Source organism: Contarinia nasturtii, unplaced genomic scaffold (assembly GCF_009176525.2).
Source record: "Contarinia nasturtii isolate CC-2019 unplaced genomic scaffold, AAFC_CNas_1.1 Cnas_scaffold_735, whole genome shotgun sequence".
Lineage (NCBI taxonomy): Eukaryota > Metazoa > Arthropoda > Insecta > Diptera > Cecidomyiidae > Contarinia > Contarinia nasturtii.
Window position 1 is genome coordinate 3,619 of NW_022198083.1, and position 20,595 is coordinate 24,213.

Sequence of the window (20,595 nt, forward strand, 5' to 3'; positions counted from 1 at the left end):
TTAGACAATGGACGACCGATGGGTACGGAATGGCTAGAGAAATCTACCGGACACTTCCAGGTGGCAGCCCATACAGTCGCCTCGGTAGGACCGAAAACATTAATAACGCTCGTGTGATTGGAGGCATTTTTTAGTAAAGATAATGTCAGCACTTCGCCACCAAAACACATTGCCTGCATACTCTTTAAGTCAGACAGATTTTTTGTGTTCCGTAATGCTGATGGTGTAATATGTGCATGGGTAATCTCTTCAGTTCTAATGTATCTAAGGAGATTGGTATCCGAACGTCGTACTTCTTCGCTTGGTACACAAAGGCAAGCTCCACTCGTTATAGTCACTACAATATCCACAATACTGGCATCAAACGAGTAAGAGGGAAACAACATAAAACGGCTATTGGAAGTTACTCCCAAACGCGGTGGCACAGCTCGAGCTAGATTGATGACAGTGTGGTGCTCAACCATTACTCCCTTCGGTGTTCCAGTCGAGCCGGAGGTGTAAATCATGTAGGCTAAATGGTTCGAAGTGAGTCCCACTTTGATTGGATCTGGGTTATCAGTCGAAAGGTGTTGTTCAGGTAATGTTTCATCCAAATTGAACATTGGCACCTGATGGTCGCCAAGTGTTTTTTGACTAGTGGAATCTGTCAACAGAAAGACTGGATTCGCATCATGCAGAATATTCTTTAGCCGTTGACTCGAGTAGACTGGATCGAGTGGTACATAGGCACCACCGGATTTTAGAATTCCCAAGAAGGCAACAAGCAATTTTGTACTACGTCTTATGCAGAGCGCAACACGTTGTTCTGGTTTCACACCTTGTGCAATCAAATAATGTGCCAGTCGATTAGATTGCGCATTGAGTTCTGCATAGCTAAAAGCTTCATTCTCACACTCCACGGCAATAGCTTGTCCGTCACGTTTTACTTGGGCTTCAAATAACTGATGGAGACAGTGAACAGGTTGAAAATTAACTGTCGTTTGATTCCAGTTGTGCAATAGCATCTCACGCTCTTCCGGTGGCATCACGGTCAATGATCTTACTGGTTGTTGTGGAATGTGTATCAATGCATCGGCAAGTGAGACAAGAGCCTGTTGCATATAAGCACAGATCCGTGCTGCTGATATTGACGACACCACTTGTGCTGTTAAACTCAATAAATTGTCGTCGTCGTCTATTGACAAAATTAATGGGTAATTTGTTCGTCCTTCACTACTAAAGATACTCATCCCAGGAATCGATGCAATGATCTGATTGGTTTGCTCTTTGCGGCGGAAATTTAGCAGCGCACTGAAAAGAGGCAGAGCAGGTGACACTCCACTACAACGTTGCGCTAATGCCAGCGATGCGTGTTCATGTTCTAGCAAAGCACTCAACCGAGCATGAGTTTGGTACACAGCATTTTCTACGCTCGTCTCATCGATATTCAGCCTCAATGGTAATGTATTAATAGACATACCTAGGGCACTGCCGTTCGTTTCTCCGGCTTGAAAACGGCCAAGTAGCACGGTGCCGAAGACCACCATCTCATTTCCGCTGGCACAGGCTAGTACCTGTGCCCAGGCCAAATGACAAAGACTGGCCAAACTTATCCGTAAACGCAATGCATGCTGCCGTAACCGATCATTGAGATCCTGTTGTATTTTTAGGTGTGCTTTATTAATCTTCGATCCGTCATCATGAACATCGCTCAGACCAAACGGTAAGGTCGGTGTATCAACTTCGGCAAGCATTTCACTAAAGAACTCTATGTGTGCGGTTGGTCTAGCTCCCAAACGAGCTTGTGCCACTACATGACGGAATGGTGTGGGCGTTGACAAGTCCTCTCTTTGTCCGTTGATTATAGCGTGTACTTCTGCATATATTATTTGCATTGTTGTGTAGTCACCAATTATATGGTGTATCAATTGTATTGCTGCCCAATCCTCTTCGGAAGTTTGTGTAACTATCAAACGCACTAGTGGTGCCTGTGTCAGATTAAGCTTATATTGACTTGGGTTAAAGCGATTGAATAACTGTTCTAGAGCCGGTTCAACAGTATCATCTATTATAACTTCATTAAGTAAGGAAGGAACGCGGCGCAAAACAACTTGTGCCGGTTCATTGAGTCCTTCCCAGATGAATGAGGTGCGTAGAATATCGTGTCTTTCTATCACCTGTTGTAAGGTGGAAGTATAATTTTCAATCGCCATCCTATCCACAAATCGCAAACGGGCAACAGACAAGTACGGATCACCTCGTTCGGCGATCATATGATGGAATAAAATGCCCTGTTGTAATGGTGCTAATCCATAAATATCTTGAATATTGGTTATCCCACCGGGCACGTGTGTGACCAATGCATCAATCTCTGTCTGAGAGAGATTAATGAGCGGTAGCATATCCGGAGTAATATTCGTGCAATCTTCGGTAATTAGATTGCTTGGTATGCTTATTTTTTGATAAGGGTTAAGAGTCTCAGCCAGTGCAGCCAAGGAAGGTGCATTAAATACTTCCCGAACCTTGGTGTCTAGTCCAATTTGTCGCAATTTTGACAGCATCTTTACGATTAGGAGAGAATGGCCACCCAATGCAAAGAAATTGTCATTTCGGCTGATTCGCTCAAAGCCCAACAGTTCGCTCCAGATTGTGGCCAGTGTTTCTTCCGTTTCGCCACGCGGTTCTTCATATATTTGACGAGCAAATGCTTCATCGTCCGGTGCTGGAAGGGCACGTCGATCTAGCTTGCCATTTGGTGTGAGTGGTAATGATGATAGACACACATATGCTGCTGGCACCATATAATCAGGCAACAGAGATGCCAGATATCTACGTAGATTATCAGCGAGTGATGCATCTGGATCGGCCACTACATAGGCCACCAGACGGGTATCACTATCGAGCCCAGCTTTCCACGGCTGCACAACAGCTTCCCGCACCAAAGGATGTTCCACTAAACGGGCCTCAATTTCGCCGGGCTCAACTCGGAAACCACGGATTTTTACCTGTTGGTCAATGCGTCCCAGATATACTAAATTTCCATCAGGTAGATAGCGTGCCAGATCACCAGTGCGATACATGCGTGCTGTTGCATTTTCAACAAATGGATTAGGAAGAAAATTGTCTGCGGTAAGTTCGGGTCGGTTGAGGTAGCCGCGAGCCACACCAGCCCCACCAATATGCAGTTCTCCTTCGGCTCCTAATGGCACCGGTTCACCTTGTGAATCCAGTAGGTAAATACGGGTGTTGGCAATGGGGCGTCCTATCGTTTCAATTGGAACATCGTCTGGTTTATATGTATAATAGGTTACGCTATTCGTTTCAGTAGGTCCGTACAGATTATAAAGTTTGATAATTTGAGTTTGCGTTAAAATTCGGTTGATTAGGCGTTCGTTTAATGGCTCGCCTACCATTTGGAGGGTATGAACTGAAGAAGGTAAAGTTCCTACATTTAGTATTGCAGTCAGCGCAGAAGGCACTGTGTTGAACAAAGAAATATTGGGCTGAATTTGTGTAATAGAAAGAGCATCCTGCACGATATGTATCATTTTTCCTACAGACAATGGCGCAAAACATTCGAAAACAGATAAATCAAATCCAATAGAAGTTGAAAATAGGGTATGCTCCAAATCTTCTGCTGTGAACTCTTCCTTACACCAGTTGAGGAAATTTGTGATATTCCTGTGTTCGATCATCACCCCTTTCGGTGTTCCAGTTGATCCAGATGTATAGAGTACAAAGGACAAGTGCGTCAACGTTAGGCCCAGTTTGATTGGATCGGGGTTATCATCATCGGACAATGCGTCAGGCAACGCATCATCCAAGTTGACCACAGGCACCTCATAATCGTTAAGTGCTTTCTGACCAATGGAATCTACCAACAAACAAAGTGGATCCGCGTCCTGTAGAATATTTTTTAGGCGTTGACTCGAGTAAACCGGATCAAGTGGAATGTAGGCGCCGCCAGCTTTTAGAATTCCCAATATAGCTACAAGTAATTTAGTGCTGCGCTTAACACAAAGTGCGATGCGATCATCTGGTTTGACTCCTTTCGCGATCAAGTAGTGTGCTAGTTGATTTGCCTGTGTATTGAGTTCTTCGTAGGTCAAAGTTTCTCCTTCACATTCCACGGCAATTGCTCGACCATTGTATTCTACTTGCTCTTCAAATAACTCATGGAGACAGCAGACATGTGGATAATTAACAGTCGTTCGATTCCAACTATGCAACAGCATCTCTCGTTCTTCCGGCGGCATCACAGTCAATGTCCGTACAGGTTGCTGTGGGGAATGTGTTAATGCGTCACCAAGCGAGACGAGAGCCTGTTGCATATAAGCACAAATCCTTGCTGCTGACAGTGGCGACACTACATCAGCTCTGAGACTCAGTGTATTGTTATCGTCATCCAACGATAAAGTTATTGGGTAATTTGTTCGCGCTTCACTACTGACAATATTCACTCCAACAGGTGGTTGAATGGCATGCTCTGTCTGCGATCTATGGCGATAGTTCAGCAATGCGTTGAAAAGAGGTATAGAAGATGGCACTCTACTACAGCGTTGCGCCAAGGCCAGTGATGCATATTCGTGAGATAGTAAAGCACTCAAACGCGAATGAGCGTTGCGTACAGCGTTTTCGACTGTAGTATCATCGATATCGAGCCGTAAAGGTAGCGTATTTATCAACATACCCACAACACTCTCATTTCCTTCTCCGGACTGTAATCGGCCAAGTAGAACTGTACCGAATACCACTGTTTCGCTTCCGCTAGCACAGGCAAGTACTTGTGCCCAGGCCAAATGACAGAGGCTGGCTAAGCTGACACGGAAATGACGAGCAAGGGCTCGCATTTGATTATTGAGTTCCTGTGAAAGGTTTAGATACGCTTCATTTACTTTGATTCCATCGTCATGAACATCGCTCAAACCGAACGGTAGGGTTGGTGTATCAAGATCAGAAAGCATTTCTCTAAAGAACTGCGTGTGTTCGGATTGACTAACACCTAGACGAGCCTGGGCCACTACATGGCGGAATGGAGTCGGTGTTGTCAAGTGATAACTCTGTCCATTGATAATGGCTTGCACTTCTACATGCAGTCTCTGTAGGGTGGCATGGTCACCAATTATGTGATGCATCAGCTGCAACGCTACCCAATCTCCTTTAGACGTTGAAGCGGCAAATAAACGCAACAGTGGCGCTTGTTTTAAATCTAGACGGTAGTGACGTGGGTTGAATCGATCATTTAATTGTTCTAGAACATGGTCATCAGTATCATTCAGTGTGATTTCGGTGAGCAAAGATGGAACATGACGCAAGACTACTTGTGCCGGTTCACTGATTCCTTCCCAAATGAAGGCAGTACGCAGAATATCATGTCGTTCAATTACCCTTTGCAGCGCGATTGCATAGTTATCAAGTGTCGCACGATCACTAAATTGAAAATGACTCTTTATAATGTACGGATCGCCTTGTTCGACCATCAAATGATGAAATAAGATGCCTTCTTGTAATGGTGCTAATCCATAAATATCTTGAATATTGGATATACCACCAGGCACTTGTTCGACCAGCACATCAATCTCTTGCTGCGATAGATCGATAAGCGGCAACATTTCTGGACTAATAACTGTGCTTTCAACGGTAATCAGATTGGGTGGAGTACTGATTGCTATATGATGGCTCAGAGACTTAGCTAATACAGCTAATGAGGGTGCATCAAATACTTCCCGAACGTTGGTGTCCAGTCCACTTTGTCGCAATTTTGACAGCATCTTAACGATTAGAAGAGAATGGCCACCCAATGCAAAGAAATTGTCATTTCGGCTGATTCGCTCAATACCCAACAGTTCGCTCCAGATTGCGGCCAGTTTTTCTTCCATCTCTCCACGCGGTTCTTCATATATTTGACGAGCAAATGATTCATCGTCTGGTGCTGGAAGTACACGTCGGTCTAATTTGCCATTTGGTGTGAGTGGTAAGGATGATAGACACACATATGCTGCTGGCACCATATAATCAGGCAACAGAGATGCCAAATAAGTTCGCAGATTGTTGGCGAGTGATGCATCTGGATCGGCCACTACATATGCCACCAGACGGGTATCACTATCAATTTCGTCTTTCCAAGGCTGTACAACAGCTTCGCGCACCAAAGGATGTTCAACTAAACGGACCTCAATTTCGCCGGGCTCAATTCGGAAGCCACGGATTTTGACCTGTTGATCAGTGCGTCCCAGATATACTAGATTTCCATCAGGTAGATAGCGTGCCAGATCACCAGTGCGATACATGCGTGCTGTTGGATTTTCGTTGAATGGATCGGATAAAAAGCTTTCGGCGGTAAGTTTAGGTCGGTTGAGGTAGCCGCGAGCTACACCAGCGCCACCAATATACAATTCTCCTTCGGCTCCCAACGGCACCGGCTCACCTTGAGAACTAAGTACGTAAAGTCGTATGTTAGACAATGGACGACCGATGGGTATGGAATGGCTAGAGAAATCTACCGGACACTTCCAGGTGGCAGCCCATACGGTCGCCTCTGTAGGACCGAAAACATTAATAACGTTCGTGTGACTGAAGGCATTTTTTAGTAAAGGTAATGTCATCACTTCGCCACCAAAACACATTGCCTGCATACAATTTAAGTCAGACAGATTTTTTGTGTTCCGGAATGCTGATGGTGTAATATGTGCATGGGTAATCTCTTCAGTTCTAATATATCTAAGGAGAGTGGTATCCGAACGTCGTACTTCTTCGCTTGGTATACAGAGGCAAGCTCCAATCGTTATAGTCACTACAATATCCACAACACTGGCATCAAATGAGTAAGAAGGAAACAACATAAAACGGCTATTGGAAGTCACCCCCAAACGTGGTGGCACAGCTCGAGCTAGATTGATGACAGTGTGATGCTCTACCATTACCCCCTTTGGTGTCCCGGTCGAGCCGGAGGTGTAAATCATGTAGGCTAAATGGTTCGAAGTGAGTCCCAGTTTGATCGGGTCGGGATTATTGGTTGAAAAGCTATGAGTCAATTTTTGATCTAGGTTCACAATTGGTATTTGATGATTTCCAAGTGCTTCCTGACCAGTGGCATCTGCTAATAGATACAGCGGACTGGCGTCCTGGAAAATATATGTCAAACGTTGACTAGAGTAGATTGGGTCGAGTGGTACATAAGCGCCGCCGGCCTTCAAAATGCCTAATATAGCTACAAGCATTTTTGTGCTGCGCTTAACGCAAAGTGCAATGCGATCATCTGGCTTAACACCTTTGGAAATCAGGTAGTGTGCTAGTTGATTTGACTGAGTATTGAGTTCGTCATAGTTCAAAGTTTCCCCTTCACATTCCACGGAAATATTCTGTCCTGCGCGCAATACTTGCTCCTCAAATAATTGATGAAGACAACAAACAGGTGGATAATTGACAGTCGTTAGATTCCATGTATGCAACAGCATCTCTCGTTCTTTGGGCGGCATCACTGTCAATGTTCGTACAGGTTGCTGTGGTGCATTTATTAAAGCATCGACAAGCGAGACGAGAGCCTGTTGTATATAACCACAAATCCTCGCTGCTGACAGCGGCGACACTACATCAGCTGTGAGACTCAGTGTGCTGTCGTCATCATCGAGTGCCAGATTTATTGGGTAATTTGTTCGCGCTTCACAACTGACAATATTCACTCCAGCGAGTGGTTCGATGGCATGTTCTGTCTGCGATTTATGGCGATAGTTTAGCAATGCGTTGAAAAGAGGTAAAGAAGATGGCACTCCACTACAGCGTTGCGCTAACCCCAGTGATGCATATTCGTGAGACAGTAAAGCACTCAAACGCGTATGAGCGTTGCGTACAGAATTTTCAACTGTAGTATCATCGATATCCAGGCGCAAAGGTAGAGTGTTTATTATCATACCCATAATACTCTCGTTTCCCTCGCCAGACTGTAGACGACCAAGTAGCACTGTACCGAATACCACTGTTTCATTTCCGCTAGCACGGGCAAGTACCTGTGCCCAGGCCAAATGACAAAGACTGGCTAGACTGACATGGAAATGACGTGCAAGGGCACGCAATTGATTATTGAGTTCCTGTGACAGCTTCAGGTGCTCATGATCGATCTCAGTTCCATCATCATGAACGTTGCTCAAACCAAACGGTAGGGTTGGTGTATCAATGTCGGCAAGTATTTCTCGGAAGAAGTGAGTGTGCTCAGCTTGACTTACTCCTAGTCGAGCTTGGGCCACTACATGTCGGAATGGTACAGGCTTTGCCAAATGGTCGCCCTTTCCATCGACTATAGCCCGGACTTCTGCATGTAGTCTCTGTTGAGAGGCATGGTCACCAATTATGTGGTGCATCAGCTGCAATGCTATCCAATTTCCTTTAGACGTTGGAGCGGCCAACAAACGGAACAGTGGTGCTTGTTTTAAATTTAGACGGTAGTAACGTGGGTTGAATCGATCATTTAATTGTTCTAGAACATGGTCATCAATATCATCAAGTGTGACTTCGGTGAGCAAAGATGGAACATGACGTAAGACAACTTGTGCCGGTTCACTAAGCCCTTCCCATATGAAGGCGGTTCGCAGAATATCATGTCGTTCAATCACCCGTTGCAGCGCGATTGCGTAGTTATCAAGTTTTTCACGATCACTAAATTGTAAATGACTCATTCTTAAGTATGGATCACCTTGCTCGGCCATCAAATGCTGAAATAAGATGCCTTCTTGTAATGGTGCTAATCCATAAATATCTTGAATATTGGTTAAACCACCAGGCACTTGTTCGACCAGCACATCAATTTCTTCCTGCGATAGATCGATAAGCGGCAACATTTCTGGAGTAATAACAGTGCTTTCGACGGTAATCAGATTGGGTGGAGTACTGATTGCTATATGATGGCTCAGAGACTTGGCTAATACAGCTAATGAGGGTGCATCAAATACTTCCCGAACGTTGGTGTCCAGTCCACTTTGTCGCAATTTTGACAGCATCTTAACGATTAGAAGAGAATGGCCACCCAATGCAAAGAAATTGTCATTTCGGCTGATTCGCTCAATACCCAACAGTTCACTCCAGATTGCGGCCAGTTTTTCTTCCATCTCGCCACGCGGTTCTTCATATATTTGACGAGCAAATGATTCATCGTCTGGTGCTGGAAGTACACGTCGGTCTAATTTGCCATTTGGTGTGAGTGGTAATGATGATAGACACACATATGCTGCTGGCATCATATAATCAGGCAACAGAGATGTCAGATATGTACGTAGATTGTTGGCGAGTGATGCATCTGGATCGGCCACTACATATGCCACCAGACGAGTATCACTATCAATTTCGTCCTTCCAAGGCTGTACAACAGCTTCGCGCACCAAAGGATGTTCCACTAAACGGGCCTCTATCTCGCCGGGCTCAATTCGGAAGCCGCGGATTTTAACCTGTTGGTCAGTACGTCCTAGAAAGACAAGATTACCATCAGGCAAATAACGAGCTAGATCACCGGTGCGGTACATGCGTGCCGATGGTTTGTCACTAAATGGATCGGACAAAAAGCTCTCGGCGGTAAGTTTAGGTTGGTTGAGGTAGCCACGAGCAACACCAGCACCACCAATATACAATTCTCCTTCGGCTCCTAATGGCACCGGTTCACCTTGTGAATCCAGCAGATAAATGTAGGTATTGGCAATGGGCCGCCCTATCGTTTCAATTGTAACATCACCTCGTGTATACTTATGCCAAGTAGAGTAAGTTGTCGTTTCAGAAGGACCATAAAGATTTGATAGTGTTGTTATTTGCGTTTGGGTAAAAATATGGTCGATTAATTTGGAATTTAATGGTTCGCCTGCAATATTGAGGGTACGGAGTGATGATGGTAAGGTTTTCGAATTTAATAGTGTAGTTATTGTAGAAGGCACAGTATTGATTAGAGAAATATTTGACGATACTTGTGTAACACTTAGGGCATTCGCCACGATGTGTATCGTCTTTCCCATTGACAATGGAGCAAAAGCCTCAAAAATGGACAGATCAAAACCAACAGATGTTGAAAATAAAGTATGTTCCAAATCTTCAGCTGTAAAAGTCTCTTTACTCCAATAAAGGAAATTCGTTGCATTTTTATGTTCAATCATCACGCCTTTTGGTGTTCCAGTTGAGCCAGAAGTGTAAATTATATAGGCCAAATGTGATGGAGTGAGTCCAAGTGTGGTCGGGTCAGGATTATCGATTGAAAGACCGCAAGGCAACACCTCATCCAAATTCACCACTGGCACTTGAACATTTCCAAGTGCTTTCTGGCCAGTGGCATCTGCTAATAGATAAAGCGGACTGGCGTCCTGCAAAATGTGTATAAGCCGTTGACTTGAGTAGGCTGGATCGAGCGGTACATAGGCACCACCAGCTTTCAAAATGCCTAATATTGCTATGATCAATTTTGTGCTGCGCTTAACACAAAGTGCGATGAGATCATCTGGTTTGACTCCTTTCGCAATCAAGTAGTGTGCCAGTTGATTTGCTTGGGCATTGACCTCTGCATAACTCAATGTTTCAGCCTCATACTTCAAAGCGATCGCCTTTCCGCTATGCACCACTTGTGCCTCAAATAACTGATGAAGACAACAAGCAGATGGATAATTAACTTTCGTTCGGTTCCATATATGCAACAGCATCTTTCGTTCTTCTGGTGACATCACAGTCAATGCCCGTACAGGTTGTTGTAGTGTGTGTGTTAGTGCATTGGAAAGCGAGACTAGAGCCTGTTGCATATAACCACAAACCCTTGCTGCTGATATAGGCGACAACACTTGGGCTGTCAAAGCCAGCGACTTACTGTCGTCCTCTACCGATAGAACTAATGGATAATTTGTTCGCTCCTCAAAGCCCAGGAATGTGACTCCATTGATCGATTTAGTGACATCCATACTCGGCTGATTATGACGATAATTCAATAGCGCATTGAAAAGTGGCAAATTTGCTGGAACTCCGCTGCAACGTTGCGCCAACGCAAGAGATGCATGTTCATGCTCTAGCAATGCACTCAAACGTGAGTGAGTATGACGCACGGCGCTCTCTACCGATCTTTCATCGATATCCAGCCTAATTGGTAGTGTGTTCATCAATAGCCCCATTGTACTGTTATTCTCTTCGGATTGTAAACGACCGAATAGTACGGTGCCAAAGACAACTGTCTTGTGTCCACTGGTTTTAGCAAGTACTTGTGCCCAAGCCAAATGGCAAAGGCTGGCCAAGCTAACATGTAAATGACGTGCAAGGGCCCGCAACTGATTAATAAGCTCATGTGATAACTTCAGATGCGCTTCATCGATCTCAGTTCCATCGCCATGAACGTCGCTCAGGCTAAACGGCAGGGTTGGTGCATCAACGTCAGAAAGTATTTCTTCGAAGAACTTAGTATGTTCGGCTTGGCTAACTCCTAGACGAGCTTGAGCCACTACATGGCGGAATGGTGTGGATGTTTTCAACTTATCACTTTGTCCATCGATAATGGCCTGCATTTCGACATTCACTCTTTCTAGTGTTGTGTGGTCACTAATTAAATGGTGCGTGAGAATCACTGCCACCCAATTCTCTGCAGACGTTCGAGCGGCAAACACACGCAGCAAAGGTGCTTCGGTCAGGTCTAGTTTGTAATGACGTGGATTAAAGCGGTCGCTTAATTGTTCTACAGTCGATTCTTTGCTTTCATCCAGTTTGATTTCGGTGAGTATCGATGGAACTCGACGCAAAACGATTTGTGCCGGTTCACTGAGTCCTTCCCAGATGAAGGCGGTGCGCAGAATATCGTGTCGTTCAATCACCTGTTGCAGAGCAATGGAAAAACGTTCAAGTGTGGCCCTGTCCATAAATTGTAAGTGATTGACTGTCAAGTATGGATCACCATGCTTAGACATTATATGATGGAACAACATGCCTTGTTGTAACGGTGCGAGACCATAAATATCTTGAATATTGGACACACCTCCTGGTACCTGTGTAACCAATACATCAATCTCAGCCTCACTTAGATCGATAAGCGGCAACATTTCCGGAGTAATCATTGTGTTGTCCTCAGTAATCAGATTGGGTGGAATACAGATATTCTGGTGTTTACGGATAGCCTTCGAAAGTGCGGCCAAGTTGGGAGTATCAAACGCTTCTCGAAAATTGGTGTCCAACCCCGACTGCCTAAGCAATAACTGCATTCGTACAATCAGTAGGGAATGGCCGCCTAATGCGAAGAAATTGTCATGCCGGCTAATACGTTCAATACCCAATAGTTCACTCCATATTGCGGCTAGTTTTACTTCCATTTCACCTTGGGGTGCCTCATACGACTGATGTGCAAAAGCATCATAATCCGGCTGCGGTAGAGCACGACGATCCAGTTTGCCGTTTGGTGTGAGGGGAAAGGCAGACAGACAAACATAAGCTGCAGGCACCATATAAGCGGGCAGTACAGATTCTAAATAGGAGCGTAAATTCTGAACGAGAGATGTATTTCGCTTAGCCACAACATAAGCGACTAGTTGAGCATCAGTATTGGGGCCGTTTTTCCAAGGCAAAACAACCGCTTCGTGCACTAATGGATTTTCAACAAGGCGAGCTTCGATTTCTCCGGGCTCAATTCGGAAGCCACGAATTTTTATTTGTTGGTCGGTACGTCCCATATAAACGAGATTGCCATCAGGTAGATAGCGCGCCAGATCACCGGTGCGGTACATGCGTGCCACTGAATTCTCACTAAACGGATCCGGTATGAACCGTTCGACGGTAAGCTCAGGTCGGTTGAGGTAACCACGAGCAACTCCAACACCACCAATATACATTTCTCCCTCGGCTCCCAATGGAACCGGTTCGCCATGTGAATCGAGTAGATAAATCCATGTATTGGCTATTGGACGACCAATGGGTATCGAATGGCAGGTAAAATCGTCCGAAAATGACCAAGTAGTAACACCAATGGTTGTCTCCGTTGGACCATAACCATTATAAACTTTAGTATGGTTAGAGACAGATTGTAACAACGATAACGAAGGCGTTTCACCGCCCAAAATTAACGCATTCAAGCAAGTTAAATCACTTAGATTTTGTGTGTTTCGGAATAAGGCCGGCGGTAAAAGAGCATGAGTTATCTTTTCAGCGTTCATGTATGCAGTCAAGGAGGTGTCCGTTTGACGGATTTCATCGTTTGGTATGTAGAGGCATGATCCACTTGTTAGAGCCATTGAGATTTCCAATATGCTTGTATCAAAAGAACAAGAAGCAAATTGTAACAGGCGACTCTTATGAGTTATTTCATAAATACAAGTTTGAGATTGAACTAAATTGAGCAGAGATTGATGTTCAATCATCACCCCTTTTGGGGTCCCGGTAGAGCCAGATGTGTAGATAACATAAGCCAGATGCTCAAAATTAATCCCAAGCTTAACCGGATCTGGATTATTTTCTGGCAGGCCATCAGGTAGTGGCTGGTCCAAATTCACCTCTGATACATGATGGGTTCCAAGTGCTTTCTGACCATTCGAGTCGGTCAACACATACAATGGATTGGCGTCCTGCAACATATAATTAATCCGTTGACTCGAATAAGCAGGATCGAGTGGTACATAAGCACCGCCACATTTTAGAATTCCCAATATAGCAATGATCATTTTTGTGCTGCGTTTAACGCAAAGTGCGATGCGATCATCTGGTTTAACACCTTTTTCGATCAAATAGTGTGCCAATTGGTTTGCTTGGGCATTCAGTTCAGCATAGTTCATTGTTTTACTTTCACACTCCACGGCAATCGATTGTCCGTCACGCTTCGCCTGTGCCTCAATTAATTGATGAAGACAACGAACAGGTGGATAATTCACTGTCGTTTGGTTCCATGTATGTAACAGCATTTCACGCTCTTCTGGTGGCATCACTGTCAATGTCCGCAATGATTGTAGAGGTGTGTGTGTTAATGAATCGGCAAGCGAGACGAGAGCCTGTTGCATGTAGCCACAGATTCTTGCCGCTGATATAGTTGACAGCACTTGGACTATAAAACTCAGTGAGTTGTCATTGTCATCTATCGAGAGGATTAATGGGTAATTAGTTCGCCCCTGACCGTCTAGTAAATTTACTCCCGAAATCGACATATTGATCTGTTCGGTCGGCTCATTGTGAATATAGTTTAATAGTGCGCTGAAAAGTGGCAGAGAAGCTGATACACCACTACATCGTTGAGCCAATGCAAGCGATGCATGTTCGTGTGCAAGCAACGCACTTAACCGAGAATGAGTCTTTCGTACAGCACTCTCGCTCGTTGTTTCATCTATGTCCAATCTTAAAGGTAGCGTATTTATCAACATACCCATAACGCTTTCGTTTTCTTCTCCAGCCTGTAAACGGCTGAGTAACACGGTACCAAATACAACGGTCTCGTTTCCACTGACGCTGGCAAGAACCCGTGCCCACGCCAAATGACATAGGCTAGCTAGACTTACTTGCGAACGTCGTGCTTGCTCACGTAATTGATCATTGAGTGTCGGCGGCAACTTAAGACGGGCTTCATCAATTTCAGTACCGTCTCCATGGACATCGCTTAGACCGAAGGGCAATGTGGGCGTATCAACGTCAGCGAGCATTTCGCTGAAGAACTTTGTATACTCGGCTTGGCTTACACCGAAGCGGGCCTGAGCTACTACATGACGGTAAGGTTTTGGCGGCGACAACTGTTCACTTTGTTCGCCGATAATGGCATGAACTTCTGCATTCAATCTTTCTAGAGTTCTATGATCACTAATCAAATGATGCATAAGTAACACTGCTACCCAATCACCCTGAGAAGTTGGTGCAGCCATCAAACGCAATAAAGGTGCATGCATCAGGTCTTGTTTGTAGTATTGAGGATTGAAATGCTTGCTTAATTGTTCTAATACCGGCTCCTTAGTATCATCCAGTGTTATTTCGGTGAGTGGCGGGGAAACGTAACGCAAGACAACTTGAGCCGGCTCACTGAGTCCTTCCCACAAAAAGACAGTGCGCAGAATATCGTGTCGTTCTATCACTTGTTGCAAAGCGGCAGCATAACTATCAAGTGTTATCTTGTTTTTAAATTGCAGACGAATGAGCTGCAGGTACGGGTCACCAAGTTCAGCTATCATATGATGGAACAATATACCTTCCTGTAATGGTGCCAATCCATAAATATCTTGAATATTAACCAATCCACCTGGCACCTGTTCGACCAACGCATCAATCTCCGTCTGAGTTAGATCGATAAGCGGCAACATGTCCGGTGTAATCTTCATGCAATTTTCGGTAATCAGATTGGGTGGAATACTGATTTTCTGGTATTTACCAATAATCTTAGCTAGTGCGGCTAATGAGGTACTATCAAACACTTCTTGAACACAGGCATCTAATCCGACTTTCCGCAGTTGTGTTAGCATACGTATAATCAACAGTGAATGTCCTCCCAATTCAAAGAAATTATCGTTCCGACTGATACGTTCAATACTTAGCAGCTCACTCCATATTACAGCTAGTTTTTCTTCAATTTCACCCTGCGGAGCTTCGTATGACTGGTGAGCAAATGCTTCATCGTTCGGAGGCGGCAAGGCCGAACGATCTAGCTTACCGTTTGCTGTGATTGGCAAAGAGGAAAGACACATATAAGCTGCCGGCACCATATAATCAGGCAATAAGCTAGTAAGATATGTTCTTAAATTCTGAGCAAGCGATATATTCGAGTCAGCAACTACATATGCTATCAGACAAACGTTAACATCAGGACCGTTTGTCCATGCTTGTACAACGGCATCACGTACCAGTGGATGTTCAACGAGACGCGCTTCAATTTCTCCAGGCTCAATTCGAAAACCTCGTATTTTCATTTGGTGATCTATGCGACCTAAATAGACCAAATTGCCATCAGGCAGATAGCGTGCTCGATCACCAGTACGGAACATGTGTGCCGATGGATTCTCACTGAATATATCCGGAAGAAAACGTTCCGCGGTAAGTTCCGGTCGATTTAAGTAGCCGCGAGCTATAACAGCGCCACCAATATATAGTTCTCCTTCGGCTCCAAAAGGAACTAGTTGGCCATGTGCATCTAATAGGTAAATGCGAGAGTTGGAAATAGGACGCCCTATTGTTTCAAAAGCATGATCCCCGGGTTTATATAGATGAAAAGTTGCATAAGTCGATTCAGTCGATCCATAGAGGTTATATAATTTTTTGATTTTTGTGTGTGTAAAAATGCGATTGATTAGGCGTGTGTTTAGCGGCTCTCCCACCACACTGAGTGTGCGGAGTGAAGATGGTACAGTGCCCGCATTTAGTATTGCATTTACGGCAGAAGGTACAGTATCTAGTAGGGAGACGTTGAATGGTATATTTGTAATGGCGAGTGCATTGGCAACGACATGTATCGTCTTTCCCATTGACAACGGAGCAAAACATTGAAAAACGGATGGATCAAAACCGACAGAAGTTGAAAACAATGTATTCTGGAAGTCCTCAGTCGCAAACGTCTCTTTACACCAGTCAAGGTAGTTTGTTACTTGCCGATGTTCAACTAATACCCCTTTTGGTATTCCGGTCGTTCCGGAGGTATAAACTATATAAGCCAAATGTGCCGAAGTAAGTCCCAGTTTAGCTGGGTCAGTATTGTCGGCCGGAAAAATATCTAGCAACGCTTCATCCAAATCTAGCACTGGCACTACATGATCTCCAAGTGCTTCCTTACCAATGCAATCTGCCAATAAATACAGTGGATCAGCATCCATGAGAATATTTGTCAACCGTTGACTTGGGTAGGCCGGATCAAGAGGAACATAAGCACCGCCAGCTTTTAGAATGCCCAAAATGGCGACGAGTAGTTTTGTACTGCGCTTACCGCAAAGTGCGACGGGATCATCTGGCTTGACGCCTTGTGCAATCAAAAAATGTGCTAGCCGGTTAGACTGTGCATTGAGTTCTTCATAACTTAAACTTTCATCACCACACTCGACGGCAATCGCTCGTCCATCGCGTTCTACTTCTGCCTCAAATAACTGATGAAGACAGCGATCAGATGGATAATTAACTTTCGTTTGGTTCCAAACATGCAACAGCATATCACGTTCTTCTGGTGGCATCACTGTCAATGTTCGTACAGGTCGCTGTGGTGTGTGACTTAATGCATCAGCAAGTGAGGAGAGGGCCTGTTGCATATAACCACAAATCTGTGCCGCTGATATTGGCGACAACACTTGGGCCGTTAGAACCAACGCCTCACTGTCGTCCTTCACCGATAGACTTATTGGATAATTTGTCCGCTCCTCACCGCCCTGGAATGTAACTCCATGCATCGGTGTAGTGACATCCATACTCGGCTGATTATGACGATAATTCAATAGCGCATTGAAAAGTGGCAAATTTGCTGGAAGTCCGCTGCAACGTTGCGCCAACGCAAGAGATGCATGTTCATGCTCTAGCAATGCACTCAAACGTGAGTGAGTATGACGCACGGCGCTCTCTACCGATCTTTCATCGATATCCAGCCTAATTGGTAGTGTGTTCATCAATAGCCCCATTGTACTGTTATTCTCTTCGGATTGTAAACGACCGAATAGTACGGTGCCAAAGACAACTGTCTTGTGTCCACTGGTTTTAGCAAGTACTTGTGCCCATGCCAAATGGCAAAGGCTGGCCAAGCTAACATGTAAATGACGTGCAAGGGCCCTCAACTGATTAATAAGCTCATGTGATAACTTCAGATGCGCTTCATTGATCGGAGTCCCGTCGCCATGAACGTCGTTCATACCAAACGGAAGGGTTGGTGTATCAATGTCGGAAAACATTTCACTGAATTGCTTTGATAGTGCCAACCCATAAATGTCTTGAATATTAGCTATACCACCCGGCATCTGAGCGACTAATGCATCAATCTCTTCCTGAGTTAAATCGATAAGCGGCAACATATCCGGAGTAATCATTTTGCTGTCTTTAGTAATCAGATTGGGTAGAATACTGGGTGCCTTGTAGTGGACGAGGGTTTTTGAAAGAGCGGCCAAGTTGGGCGTGGCAAATATTTTTCCGAAGCTAGTGTCCAACCCGGCTTGTCGCAGTTGTTTCAGCATTCGTTCAATCAGAAAAGAGTGGCCACCCAATTCAAAGAAATTGTCGCGTCGACTGATGCACTCAATGCCTAGCAGCTCACTCCAGATTGCAGCTAGTTTTTCTTCCATCTCTCCTTGCGGTGGCTCATATACGTTACCATTGGTCGTCAAAAATTCACCATTAGAAAGTTTCTCCATCTTACTTTGCATAGTTACAGCGTCGAATTTATTCGGCTCTTTTACACAAATTTCACAAATCTACAAAAGTAAATTCGAGAGAATAAGATTCACGCGTTATTACGGTGAATAAGTTACTCTACATATATTATATCCCATATATTGCATTTTGTTGATTCGAAAATTTATTTTCTTACAAAATACATAGTCTCACCAAATTGGAAATTTTAATCAAAATTAAGGGTATCCCCCATCCAAAATGTTTGATTTTTGTCTCGATTTGAGGAAAATTGAAAAATTTTTGAAGAAAAGTGAATTTTTCCATTTATCTAAAACTTTGTAAAGTTGCGCTTAGCACCCAAAACTTTATCAGTGTAATCTTTTTGACAAAAACAACATGCAAACGTCACTTGCAGGTGGATACCATTACTAGTCAGATGAATATTGAATAATTCACGAAAATTGAAGAAGTTTTCAACAAATGTAGATAACAATTTTCTAAGTGTCACTCAACGTCTTGTAAATTGACATACAAACAAAATCACCGACACATTTTGAACAAAATTTAAATATTTTTAAAATAAAAATGGTTTACCTGAGTTGTAAAAAAAAAGATTGATCACGTAAAAACAATACACTTTTAGTTTCTTCAAACTGGTATCGGGAATGAAGGAAGAATATTCGGAGATTACTACTTTTATACACCCAATTTTAAACGAACATTATTTTTGGTTTTCTTCATAAGTATGAGACTTCTGTAAAAAAATAAGCATGCCAATTAATTTTATTATAAACGACTATCACAACCAATTAAAAACACACAAATTCTGACGTATTTTTAACTTAATTATTATTTTATTATACATTATTCAGCAAAAACAAATTACAGAAAGGTATGATGACGTCTGAAAACTTCATTACACAAATATTATTTTTGCTTTTGTTTATTATCGTATAATAAATGCTTTTTTTGGATGATTGACCGCTGCTCCCACAGTTTATTGGCAAGGTGCAATCATCAATTATGAATAAGTTACAAATTATAACACCATATCTTTTTGTAAATTTGTATGACGTTTTCTCATTGTAAATATCTTGAATAATTATATCAAAAAATTACTGAAAAGTACAGTGGACCAAAAAGAGAAGTATTCAATTTTCAACATTCCAGGTTGGTTTTATTATTCCGTAATTACGTTACAACAAATATTGATTTATTGCATTTTGTTGATTCGAATTTCATTTGATGTATTTCACTATACAGGAAAGCTTATTGATAACTATATCCAACTACAATTGATATCTTTGCCACATTGTTCCCCAATTAACAGGAACTCTCATAAGTTTTACTTTTCCGCACACCCACTGCGTGCGGTAAAGTATTGCAATCACAAAAAGTATTGCAATCATATGCAAAAATTTGTTTATTCGATAAATCTTTCCCCAAAGACGCAAATTAAAGTTTGAAATGTGTACTGGTAGTTTTTTGGCACGAGAAAACCAAATCCGGTGTGAGTTTTGAGATACAATTAAGTTTTAACAGAGTTTTTTTGAAAAAAAAAAAAAAAAAAATGAATTTTTGTTTGGGAGCCATGATTTTAGGCTGCCGTAATGACGTGAAACTTTGTACAGGCTATTTTTTACACAATAAAATAACATTCTGAAGGTTTGAAATAATTTCATTCAAAATTAGGAGTACCTCCCATAAAAAATTTCGTTTTTGTGCCAAAAATCGAAAATGTTGTATGGGAAGTACCCCTACTTTTGAATGAAATTATTTCAAATTTGGTGATATTATGTATTTTGCTAGGGGCTTAATTCAAAATTTTCAACGACTGAATTCTATAATAATATCTAAATTAACTGAATTCCGTTGAATTCTACGGCGATTTCATTCAAATATGTGAGATAGTGGTGAATAGTTTCTGCTGGCAATTACTGCAATATTTATATTTTGTGTAACAAAATTGTAAATGTTTTTTATATTTTTTTAATAAAAATTAATTTTATTTTCAATTTTGAGCGATTTTCTATCGAAAACAATCGGAAATATTGAAAAAATAATAAATTAAAAAATATTGCGGTTATCATAACCTTACTTTATTAATTTGACACATTTCATTCTATTCACACGAATTCACCGAACTCATCAATAACCACTCGATTCAAAAGTGTGAATTTACGTGAATTCCTGTGAATTTTTTTGCCGTATAACCCCCTAGGTATTTTGGCACGAAAATAAGATTCACAAGTTTCCACTGTGATTAAGTCATGTAGTTATGGCGTCGGATGTAAGTTCCTTTTTATTTTAATTGAACGATTCAAGTGAAGTTGATAATTTGATAGCTTTCTTGTTGATTTC

General features: G+C 42.9%; 1 protein-coding gene across 1 annotated transcript in view; it reads right to left on the reverse strand.

Moving 5' to 3' along the window:
• LOC116341514 (linear gramicidin synthase subunit D-like) overlaps window positions 1-18,254 on the reverse strand; it is a 19,899-nt gene extending 1,645 nt beyond the window's left edge. Inside the window, exon 1 of the mRNA XM_031768625.1 lies at window positions 55-18,254. Within this exon, the coding sequence (XP_031624485.1) occupies window positions 55-18,254 (18,200 nt within the window). The remainder of the gene's footprint in view (window positions 1-54) is intronic.
• Between the last annotated feature and the right edge of the window lie 2,341 nt (window positions 18,255-20,595).